General features: G+C 50.2%; 1 protein-coding gene across 1 annotated transcript in view; it reads right to left on the reverse strand.

Moving 5' to 3' along the window:
- Positions 1 to 229: 229 nt before the first annotated feature.
- Positions 230 to 12500, reverse strand: part of LOC139394700 (thyrotropin-releasing hormone-degrading ectoenzyme-like) — a gene marked incomplete at both ends in the record, with an annotated part of 150318 nt that continues 138047 nt past the window's right edge. The window contains 2 exons of the mRNA XM_071142795.1: positions 230 to 327; positions 6463 to 6610. Coding sequence (XP_070998896.1) covers positions 230 to 327; positions 6463 to 6610 — 246 coding nt within the window. The remainder of the gene's footprint in view (positions 328 to 6462; positions 6611 to 12500) is intronic.

Genomic DNA, 12500 nt, shown 5'->3' on the forward strand with positions numbered 1-12500 from the left:
GAGAAGGGAAGGATGGATAGAAGGAGGGAGAGAGAGAGAAGGGAAGGAGGGATAGAAGGAGGGAGAGAGAGAGAGAAGGGAAGGATGGACAGAAGGAGGGAGAGAGAGAGAGAGAGAAGGGAAGGAGGGACAGAAGGAGACACTACAGTTAAATGATCTGCTTGTGGGTCAAGACAACATCGCAACCCAGCCACTTGTTGTGTGAGAGGTGACTGTATGCATCACATACTCAGTCTGGTAGGAGGCCTGTATGATGGAGCCTTCTGTCAGAGCCAAGGGCCAGCCCATCTTGTGATACTTTGAGGCCACTTGCTTCAGCACAAAGTCCTGTTGGGGAGGAAGTAGAAAGCAACAAGCCAACAGTAGACAGATGTTGTTAGTCAGACCTGAAAATAAACAGGTCAGTAGTTGGCAAATGAAACACAAATATTTAGAACTATTTTAAGCGGTGGAGAAATTGAAAATCACAGAAAATCAACAGCAAGAAGGGGCCCGATCCTGGGGGCCGAAGCTGTGTGATTCTCAGAGGTTTTTGATATTTTAACATAAAAAGGCTGACTCTTATCAAGGACAACTGCCTTCGGGTTAAGAATTGACTTAATCTACCTTAGAATGTAACAGGAAGAGGGTAGAAGGACCGTCAGATGGCTAGGACAGGAGGGTTATGGACGTACCCCAGGTGGCTAGGAGCTGTGTAGGGTTATGGATGTGTCCCAGATTACACCCCATTACCTAGAAAGTGCACTACTTTCCACCAGAGCCTTTTGGACCCTGACCAACAGAAGTGCACTATAAAGGGAATAAGGGATGCCATTTTGGGACACATGATATGATTGTGTTGGCTCTCCAAACCACACAGCAGGTGTTGCCAAGACTAATTCAGCGTAGCGCCTCTCCTTCACGGTCCCTCATTGAAACCAAATCATGATTAACATTAGGGACCAGCCTCGACGTCACACACACACACACACACACACATACGCATACACACACATACGCACACACACACACACACGCACACGCACACGCACGCACACACACACACACACACACACACACACACACACACACACACACACACACACACACACACACACACACACACACACACACACACACACACACACACACACACAGCTGTCCTACTAACTGAAGAGGACTATCTTCCTTCCTCATCCTAGTGGGAGGTGACAGCCTTCATGTTCTTGTTGTTCTCCATGTAAACCACCTCTCTGGGGCTGTGCCCTTTATAGTGCACTAGCACCCACTATAGTGCACTATACAGGGAATAGGGTGCAATTTGGGACGTTGGGTGTATCACTGTATAGGACCATTCACTGCCAACACTGAGGGTTAACGCCACCCTGCTGAGTGGTGAACACTGAACACTCCTCCACAGACTAGTGTGTGGGCTCTCTCTCTCTCTCACTCTCTCTCTCTCTCTCTCTCTCTGTGTCTCTGTGTCTCTCTCACTCTCTCTCTCTCTCTCTCTCTCTCACTCTCTCTCTCTCTCTCTCTCTCACTCTCTCTCTCTCCCTCTCACTCTCTCTCTCTCTTTCCCTCTCTCTCTCCCTCTCTCTCTCTCTCTCTCTCTCTCTCTCTCTCTCTCTCTCTCTCTCTCTCTCTCTCTCTCTCTCTCTCTCTCTCTCTCTCTCTCTCTCTCTCACTCTCTCTCTGCACCCAGCAGAAGCCTTGGTGGTCTGCCAAGAGAAGGCCAAATCGCCAGGACATAAATAATCTCCTGCAGCTGTTTCTGTCCTCCATTATTCTATACAACATCTGCTTGGACAGACACTGTAAACAAATTAACACTTGTCCCAGAGGAGTGGGAGACCAACAGCTCTGACACTCTCCCTTCCTGACACTCTCCCTCCCTGAAACTCTCCCTCCCTGACACTCTCCCTCCCTCCCTGACACTCTCCCTCCCTGACACTCTCCCTCCCTGACACTCTCCCTCCTTCCCTGACACTCTCCTTCCCTGACACTCTCCCTTCCTGACACTCTCCCTCCCTGACACTCTCCCCCCTGACACTCTCCCTCCCTGACACTCTCCCTTCCTGACACTCTCCCTCCCTGACACTGTCCCTCCCTCCCTGACACTCTCCCTCCCTGACACTCTCCCTTCCTGACACTCTCCCTCCCTGACACTCTCCCCCCCTGACACTCTCCCTCCCTGACACTCTCCCTTCCTGACACTCTCCCTCCCTGACACTCTCCCTCCCTCCCTGACACTCTCCCTCCCTGACACTCTCCCTCCTTCCCTTACACTCTCCTTCCCTGACACTCTCCCTTCCTGACACTCTCCCTCCCTGACACTCTCCCCCTGACACTCTCCCTCCCTGACACTCTCCCTTCCTGACACTCTCCCTCCCTCCCTGACACTCTCCCTCCCTGACACTCTCCCTTCCTGACACTCTCCCTCCCTGACACTCTCCCCCCCTGACACTCTCCCTCCCTGACACTCTCCCTTCCTGACACTCTCCCTCCCTGACACTCTCCCTCCCTCCCTGACACTCTCCCTCCCTGACACTCTCCCTCCCTGACACTCTCCATCCCTCCCTGACACTCTCCTTCCCTGACACTCTCCCTTCCTGACACTCTCCCTCCCTGACACTCTCCCCCCCTGACACTCTCCCTCCCTGACACTCTCCCTTCCTGACACTCTCCCTCCCTGACACTCTCCCTCCCTCCCTGACACTCTCCCTCCCTGACACTCTCCCTCCCTGACACTATCCCTCCCTGACACTATCCCTCCCTGACACTCTCCCTCCCTCCCTGACACTCTCCCTCCCTCCCTGACACTCTCCCTCCCTGACACTCTCCCCCTGACACTCTCCCTCCCTCCCTGACACTCTCCCTCCCTGACACTCTCCCCCTGACACTCTCCCTCCCTCCCTGACACTCTCCCTTCCTGACACTCTCCCTCCCTGACACTCTCCCCCCCTGACACTCTCCCTCCCTGACACTCTCCCTTCCTGACACTCTCCCTCCCTGACACTCTCCCTCCCTCCCTGACACTCTCCCCCCCTGACACTCTCCCTCCCTGACACTCTCCCTTCCTGACACTCTCCCTCCCTGACACTCTCCCTCCCTCCCTGACACTCTCCTTCCCTGACACTCTCCCTTCCTGACACTCTCCCTCCCTGACACTCTCCCCCCCTGACACTCTCCCTCCCTGACACTCTCCCTTCCTGACACTCTCCCTCCCTGACACTCTCCCTCCCTCCCTGACACTCTCCCTCCCTGACACTCTCCCTCCCTGACACTCTCCCTCCCTCCCTGACACTCTCCCTCCCTCCCTGACACTCTCCCTCCCTGACACTCTCCCCCTGACACTCTCCCTCCCTCCCTGACACTCTCCCTCCCTGACACTCTCCCCCTGACACTCGCCCTCCCTCCCTGACACTCTCCCTCCCTCCCTGACACTCTCCCTCCCTGACACTCTCCCTTCCTGACACTCCCTCCCTGACACTCTCCCTCCCTGACACTGTCCCTCCCTGACACTCTCCCTTCCTGACACTCTCCCTCCCTGACACTCTCCCTTCCTGACACTCCCTCCCTGACACTCTCCCTCCCTGACACTCTCCCTTCCTGACACTCCCTCCCTGACACTCACCCTCCCTGACACTCTCCCCCTGACACTCACCCTCCCTCCCTCCTGACACTCTCCCTCCCTTCCTGACACTCTCCCTCCCTCCCTCCCTCCCTGACACTCTCCCTCCCTCCCTGTCTCTCTCCCTCCCTTCCTGAAGCTCCCTCCTTCCTTCTCTCCCTCCCTTCCTGACACTCGCCCTCCCTCCCTCCCTGACACTCTCCCTCCCTCCCTGTCACTCTCTCTCCCTTCCTGAAAATCCCTTTCTCCTTCCCTCCCTCCCTCCCTCCCTGACATTCTTCCTCCCTCCCTGACACTCTTCCTCCCTTCCTGACACTCTTTCTCCCTTCCTGACACTCTCCATCCCTACCTGACACTCTCCCTCCCTCCCTGACACTCTCCCTCCCTCCCTTCCTGAAACTCCCTCCCTCCCTCCCTCCAATCCTGACATTCTCTCTCCCTCCCTAACACTCTCTCTCCCTCCCTGACACTCTCCCTCCCTCCCTTACACTCTCCCTCCCTCCCCGACACTCTCCCTCCCTCCCTCCCGACACTCTCCCTCCCTCCCGACACTCTCCCTCCCTCCCGACACTCTCCCTCCCTCCCCGACACTCTCCCTCCCTCCCTAACACTCTCTCTCCCTCCCTAACACTCTCTCTCCCTCACTGACACCCTGGAAAGTGGAACAGAGGGCCCACTGGTGGTACAGAGGACCCACTTGTGGTACAGAGGAACCACTGGTGGAACAGAGGACCCACTGATGGGACAAAGGATCCACTGATGGGACAGAGGACCCACTGATGGGACAGAGGACCCACTGATGGGACAGAGGACCCACTGGTGGTACAGAGGACCCACTGGTGGTACAGAGGACCCACTGGTGGGACAGAGGACCCACTGATGGGACAGAGGACACACTGATGGGACAGAGGATCCACTGATGGTACAGAGGATCCACTGGTGGTACAGAGGATCCACTGGTGGTACAGAGGACCCACTGGTGGCACAGAGGACCCACTGGTGGTACAGAGGACCCACTGATGGAACAGAGGACCCACTGATGATAAAACCTAGTGGAACTGTGTGAGTTGTCATACTGACAAATGGACTTCACATTCTTTGATCGATAAGACAACTCATTATGGTTTCACTTAAACAGGATCAGCAAACCATTTAAAGGTAATTTAAAACCCATACATCAAGACCTCCAGACCTGTACAGGGGCTCAGTGGGTACATTAGTACATAGGGTTTATAGTACTGGGGCTCAGTGGGTGATCTAGTACATAGGGTTTATAGTACCGGGGCTCAGTGGGTGATCTAGTACATAGGGTTTATAGTACTGGGGCTCAGTGGGTACATTAGTACATAGGGTTTATAGTACTGGGGCTCAGTGGGTGATCTAGTACATAGGGTTTATAGTACTGGGGCTCAGTGGGTACATTAGTACATAGGGTTTATAGTACTTGGGCTCAGTGGGTGATCTAGTACATAGGGTTTATAGTACTGGGGCTCAGTGGGTGATCTAGTACATAGGGTTTATAGTACTGGGGCTTTGTGGGTGATCTAGTACATAGGGTTTATAGTACTGGGGCTCAGTGGGTACATTAGTACATAGGGTTTATAGTACTGGGGCTCAGTGGGTACATTAGTACATAGGGTTTATAGTACTTGGGCTCAGTGGGTGATCTAGTACATAGGGTTTATAGTACTGGGGCTCAGTGGGTGATCTAGTACATAGGGTTTATAGTACTTGGGCTCAGTGGGTGATCTAGTACATAGGGTTTATAGTACTAGGGCTCAGTGGGTGATCTAGTACATAGGGTTTATAGTACTGGGGCTCAGTGGGTGATCTAGTACATAGGGTTTATAGTACTGGGGCTCAGTGGGTACATTAGTACATAGGGTTTATAGTACAGGGGCTCAGTGGGGGCATTAGTACATAGGGTTTATAGTACTGGGGCTCAGTGGGTGATCTAGTACATAGGGTTTACAGTACTGGGCAGATGCTCCTCAATACCTTGAACCCTGATCCACAGAAAGGTGCCGGGGGTCTTTAGAGAGGGTCTGAGAGGGCACCAGCTGTACCAAACAGGCTGGTCAGGGTTAGGGTTAGGATTAGGATCAGAGGTTATAAACTACACTGAAGAGGCTGTAGTTGGAGGGTACTGGTCAGGGTTAGGATTAGGATTAGGGTCAGAGGTTATAAACTATGAAGAGGCTGTAGTTGGAGGGTTATGGTCAGGGTCAGGGTTAGGATTAGGGTCAGAGGTTATAAACTACACTGAAGAGGCTTTAGTTGGAGGGTTATGGTCAGGGTCAGGGTTAGGATTAGGGTCAGAGGTTATAAACTATGAAGAGGCTGTAGTTGGAGGGTTATGGTCAGGGTCAGGGTTAGGATTAGGGTCAGAGGTTATAACCTACACTGAAGAGGCTGTAGTTGGAGGGTTATGGTCAGGGTTAGGATTAGGGTCAGAGGTTATAAACTATGAAGAGGCTGTAGTTGGAGGGTTATGGTCAGGGTCAGGGTTAGGATTAGGGTCAGAGGTTATGACCTACACTGAAGAGGCTGTAGTTGGAGGGTTATGTTCAGGGTTAGGATTAGGGTCAGAGGTTATAACCTACACTGAAGAGGCTGTAGTCCTCTATGCGGTCCAGCTGCTTGATTAGGGTCAGGATCAGGGTTAGAGGTCAGAGGTTATAACCTACACTGAAGAGGATGTAGGCCTCTGTGCGGTCCAGCTGCTTGATTAGGGTCAGGGTTAGAGGTCAGAGGTTATAACCTACACTGAAGAGACTGTAGTCCTCTGTGCGGTCCAGCAGCTTGATTAGGGTCAGGGTCAGGGTTAGAGGTCAGAGGTTATAACCTACACTGAAGAGACTGTAGTCCTCTGTGCGGTCCAGCAGCTTGTCCAGCTGGTAGAGGGAGCGGCTGGCGGCGTGCCAGGGGAGGAACTCTCTCTCCTGGGGCAGGTAGCAGATGATCTGGAGGGGCACGTTCTGGGGCAGGTAGCCAGCCCTGGCAGGAGAGGAGAGAGAGTAGGTTCATTAAGCAATAAGGCCCGAGGGTGTGTGGTATATGGCCAGTATACCACGGCTACGGGCTGTTCTTATGTACGACACAACATCAGGGAAGAGAAGAGCGTTCTGGGGCAGGTAGCCCACCCTGCGGATAGATAAATGGAAGACGTGCATCTACCATATAAAATATGTAAGACTAGAGAGTTCTGGGGCAGGTATCTCGACATGCAGAGAAAGAGATAGGTAACATCCTCTAACACCGTAGGGAAGGTTCTGTGGAGGGCAGGGGAGAGGAGAGGAGAGGAGAGGAGAGGGGAGGGGGAGGGGAGAGGAGAGGAGAGGGGGAGGGGGAGGAGAGGAGAGGAGAGGAGAGGAGAGGAGAGGAGAGGAGAGGTGTACATCATCAGAGAAGGGCATCCTCATCGAGCTGATTTGAAGAGTGTGTCGGTGAAACGCTGATGTGCACATTCTCCATTTCTCCACAGGGTGCTGGGCCCAAAAGACCGTCTGACACATCACATGGTGTTGTACTTTATTCATGCCCCCGGTCCACCTGCATGTCTACTGACAGACAGGAGGTGCTGTGGGTCCAAAGCATGAGAGAAGTACTTTATACCGTCAGGACCGGATCCAGGCGTTCTGTAAGCAACCCTGGCCGATCCCCCCCCCCCCCCCCGAAAAAACAACAACAACAACAATAATAAAATACACCAGAAGCTATTTTTAAATGTGTCGCATCAGCAGTTTCTGTCTTGTTATGACAGTCAATCAATTAACATGTCAGCTGACGATGTTTAGATTGGTAGTTAGTCTAGCCAGCTGCCTAACTTGGATTAATCATGGCTGTAAACCAACAGGCACTCCAGGAGGCCCCCATTGATTCTGTTAGTCGTTTTCACTAAGATATCCTATTAACGTGGCATAATTCATTACAGAATATGTAGAATTGCTGGAATTAGCTTTAAAACTGCCGAACGTTATCGCCGCCCCATGGCAGAATGAGTAGAATTGCAGAAAATGAACTTTAAAACTTAAATGTTTCTTTCAGCCATCAAAAGGGGGACTACTAAAATGTTTTGCCGTGAGGTGGGGGAGAGAAGAGGAGAGGAGAGAAGAGGAGAGGAGAGGAGAGGCAGAATGAGTAGAATTGCTTGAAAATGTATATAAAATAGCAATGTTTTCTCTCTGCCCCATGGCAAAATGTATAGAATTGCAGGAAATGAACTTTAAAACTTAAATGTTTCTCTCAGCCATCAAAAGAGGGACTACTAAAATGCTTTTTTTCCGTGAGGTTGGGCCCCCCCCCCCCCCCAACCAAATCTCACTTAGGGACCCCAAAAGGCCAGAGCCGGCCCTGTATACCATGTGCAGGTTTATCATTCTTAATTCTAGACATTTAAGTTAATACCAAACCACCAAGGAGGAGTCAAGACAACAAACAGAACTACATCCCATTCTCAGCTACTTAGCATCCCAAATGGCACTCTTATTACCAACTTAGTGCACTTATTTAGACCTGGGTCCTGGTAAAAAAAAGTAGTGCACTACATAGGGATTAGGGTACAATTTGGGATGTATCCTGTGTTCTCACAGCTTGACTCCCACAACACTGCCTGCTGCATTAACATAGATCATCACATTATCTTAGTAAACAAGGCGAATGTGTTTCAAGTGTGTTTTAGTCACGCATGCTGATTGTATTCCTTGTACAACACCTGCATTTCTGTCTCAGCTAGTGTCAAATGCTGAGGAGTCCATAAAACGAGCCAGATATACATTTAACTAGAACCGCACCGGGATTCTCTATGCATCACAGGAACTGTAACAGTTCAGAAACAGGGATCTGAACACTACTGTCTCTGGCACATTACAACACAGCTGCTAGGACTTAAACACCTCTTCACATTCTGCCTCAATGAGAATCTCTCTCTCTCTCTCTCTCTCTCTCTCTCTCTCTCTCTCTCTCTCTCTCTCTGTCTCTCTCTCTCTCTGTCTCTCTGTCTCTCTCTCTCTCTCTCTCTCTCTCTCTCTCTGTCTCTCTCTCTCTCTGTCTCTCTGTCTCTCTCTCTCTCTCTCTCTCTCTCTCTCTCTCTCTCTCTCTCTCTCTCTCTCTCTCTCTCATATATATATATATATATATATGAGATGAGGCTTTCAACTCTCCAGCCTGAGCTAAAATTAGCCTCCGCTCTTCCCTCCAAAAATACTTGCCATTGATGCCGGTTCTCTCTCTCTCTCCCTGTTTCTCTCTGTCTCTCTCTCCCTGCCTATGCCTCTCTCTCTCTCTCTCTCTCTGTCTCTGTCTCTCTCTCTCTCTCTCCCTGCCTCTCTCTCTCTCTCTCTCTCTCTCTCTCTCTCTGTAGTGGTATGTACAGGATATGCATGGTATACTGTAGTGGTATGTACAGGATACGCATGGTATACTGTAGTGGTATGTACAGGATACGCATGGTATACTGTAGTGGTATGTACAGGATACGCATGGTATACTGTAGTGGTATGTACAGGATACGCATGGTATACTGTAGCGGTATGTACAGGATACGCACGGTATACTGTAGCGGTATGTACAGGATACGCATGGTATTCGGTAGTGGTATGTACAGGATACAGAAATAACACCACATAACAATAGCAACACAAGGGAAGGAACGGGGGACAGTGTTTATCCTGAGCAGTACATTAATAAGAGCCTGGTAGCAGCAGTTGTGATCTGTGTTACAGGTGCAGAGAATCAGAGCAGGTGGTCGGTCTCAGCTCCAGCGTTCATCAGTCTGACGGCTTGTAGATTGAAACTGGTCTCTGAGCCTGTTGGTATCAGACCTCATACTCCGATACCATCTGCACGACAGTAAGGGAGAGACCAGCTCGTGAACGTTTAACACAATCAGTCTTCAGTCTTAGGTTACAGAGAGGCTTTGTCTTAATGTAATGTTTCTTGTGCAAGCATGCTAAATTAATATGAATTATAAACTGGGTGGTTCGAGCCCTGAATCCTGATTGGCTGACAGCCATGGTATATCAGACCGTATGCCACTTGTATGACAAAAAAAAAATATATATATATTGGTAACCAGTTTATAATAGCAATAAGGCACCTCTGGGGTGTGGTATATGGCCAATATACCATGGCTAAGGGCTGTGTCCAGGCACTCCGCATGGCGTTGTGCGTAACAACAGCCCTTAGCCGTGGTATATTGGCCATATACCACACCTCCTCGGGCCTTATAGCTTAATTCCAGCCAGGATAAAGAACGAACGTCTACACTTAAATACACTTTAATGATGCAGTTGCTCTCCTAAGAGCTCCCAGCAGGCGGGCAGACAGAGCACAGAGCTGGGACCTCACACCCAGCACACCATGAAACGCCTCTAATAGAGAGGACTGGCTCCCTGAAGGTAACAGCCTCTGAGAAGCAGACATCTTTAAAACACTTTGAGGATTTACTCTAGCCTGCCTGGGGTGCCATGTGGGCCGGGTTTGCAGATGTGCAGCTATTCTATTGGTTCCATTGCGCCAGGCAAGCTTAATCGACCACATATAAAGCATTTGAAATGCTGTCAAATTTGAATCTCAGGTCTTATTGGGAAGACCACCTAGACCCCTATTCCATTCCATTCAGTTTTGCATGATTGATTTAGCGCAGCTGTAGCTAACTCAGATGTGTGTGTGTGTGTGTGTGTGTGTGTGTGTGTGTGTGTGTGTGTGTGTGTGTATGGTGCTGTAATGTAGCTAACTCAGATGTGTGTGTGTGTGTGTGTGTGTGTGTGTGTGTGTGTGTGTGTGTGTGTGTGTGTGTGTGTCTGTGTGTGTCTGTGTGTGTATGGTGCTGTAATGTAGCTAACTCAGGCAGCAGAAAAGCAGCAGAGATGGACATTTCTTCCTGGTCTAGTCATGCTAGCTATTTTTTTTTTTTTTTTTTTCTTAACCTCAACTTCAATACACTCTCCAGAAATCTGCCTCACCCAATGTGGAATGGATCTGCTATTTTCTTTACTTTTGAACCGGAACCCCCAACAGAAGCAAGCCAGCTAACTAGCTACTAGTCAGCTAGCCACTGCTAGTGGTCATCAGCTACCTTTAGCCCGGACAACTCTCGCCAGTCCGCACAGTGCGACTCAAACCAGAGCAAATCTGACTTCCCTCTGGTTCCCTACCGCAAGCTCTGAACTTTTTCACCTGGATCATCACAGCTAGCTATCTGCTATCCGAGTGGCCACTCCTGGCTAACGTCTCTGTCCCGAAGCAAGACCCAATTAGCCTGGAGCTAGCCTTTACTAGGCCCATCTCCCAACTAGCCGAAGAGGTCCATCAGCCACTCCTTGGGCTACAATACCTATTTTGCCAATTGGCCTGGACCCCTTTAACTGCCAACATGGAGCCCTACCGACCCATCACAACTGGACTACCGACGTAATTCGCCTGAGGGGGTTTTTCAACTGGCTCCTCCGTCGTGACGTCCCCTGAATGCCCATCTGCTAGCCGCGGCCCACTAGCTGCCTAGAGCGGCAGGGTAGCCTAGTGGTTAAAGCGTTGGACTAGTAACCGGAAGGTTGCAAGTTCAAATCCCCGAGCTGACAAGGTAAAAAAATCTGTCATTCTGCCCATGAACAGGTAGTAAACCCACTATTCCTAGGCCGTCATTGAAAATAAGAATTTGTTCTTAACTGACCTGCCTAGTTCAATAAAAATAAATAAAAGCTCCGCAGGACAAATTCTTTGGCCACAAAACCTATTTTGCCAATTGGCCCTTTTACCACACGGAGCCCTGCTGATCCATGACGACTGGTCTGACGACGTAACAGCACGAGGGGACTACAACAGACTTCTTCCATCACGACTCCCCTCTAAGGCCCTTCTGCTAGCTTGATAGCATCGGCTCGCTAGCTGCCTGAAACGCTGTGTTTCACTGTAGAGACACTATTCCTGTACAATACGCCTTAGTTAACCCTTTAGTTCCCAATCCCACTCATGCGGTGACCTCACCTGGTTTAAATGATGTATCTAGAGACAAAATCTCTCTCATCGTCATTCAATGCATACGTTTACCTCAACTGTATTCACATCCTACCATACCTTTGTCTGTACATTATTCCTTGAATCTATTCTACCGCGCCCAGAAACCTGCTCCTTTTACTCTCTGTTCCGAACGTACTAGACGACCAGTTCTTATAGCCTTTAGCCGTACCCTTGTCCTACTTCTCCTCTGTTTCTCTGGTGATGTAGAGGTTAATCCATGCCCTGCAGTGCCTAACTCCACTCCCATTCCCCAGGCGCTCTCATTTGTTGACTTCTGTAACCGTAAAAGCCTTGGTTTCATGCATTTTAACATTAGAAGCCTCCTCCTTAAGTTTGTTTTATTCACTGCCTTAGCACACTCTGCCAACCCGGATATCCTAGCCGTGTCTGAATCCTGGCTTAGGAAGACCACCAAAACCCCTGACATTTCCATCCCTAACTATAACATTTTCCGACAAGATAGAACTGCAAAAGGGGGCGGAGATGCAATCTACTGCAGATATAGCCTGCAGAGTTCTGCCGTACTATCCAGGTCTGTGCTCAAACAATCTGAGCTTCTACTTTTAAAAATCCACCTTTCCAGAAACAAGTCTCTCACCGTTGCCGATTATTATAAACCACCTTCTGCCCCCAGCTGTGCCCTGGACACCATATGTGCCCCCAATCTATCTTCAGAGCTCGTGCTGTTAGGTGACCTAAACTGGGACATGCTTAACACCCCAGCCATCCTACAATCTAAGCTAGATGCCTTCAATCTCACACAAATTATCAATGAACCCACCAGGTATAACCCCAAATCCGTAAACACGGGCACCCTCATAGATATCATCCTAATCAACCTTCCCTCAAAATACACCTCTGCTGTCTT

This window comes from Oncorhynchus clarkii, unplaced genomic scaffold (assembly GCF_045791955.1).
Source record: "Oncorhynchus clarkii lewisi isolate Uvic-CL-2024 unplaced genomic scaffold, UVic_Ocla_1.0 unplaced_contig_9092_pilon_pilon, whole genome shotgun sequence".
Classification (NCBI taxonomy): domain Eukaryota; kingdom Metazoa; phylum Chordata; class Actinopteri; order Salmoniformes; family Salmonidae; genus Oncorhynchus; species Oncorhynchus clarkii.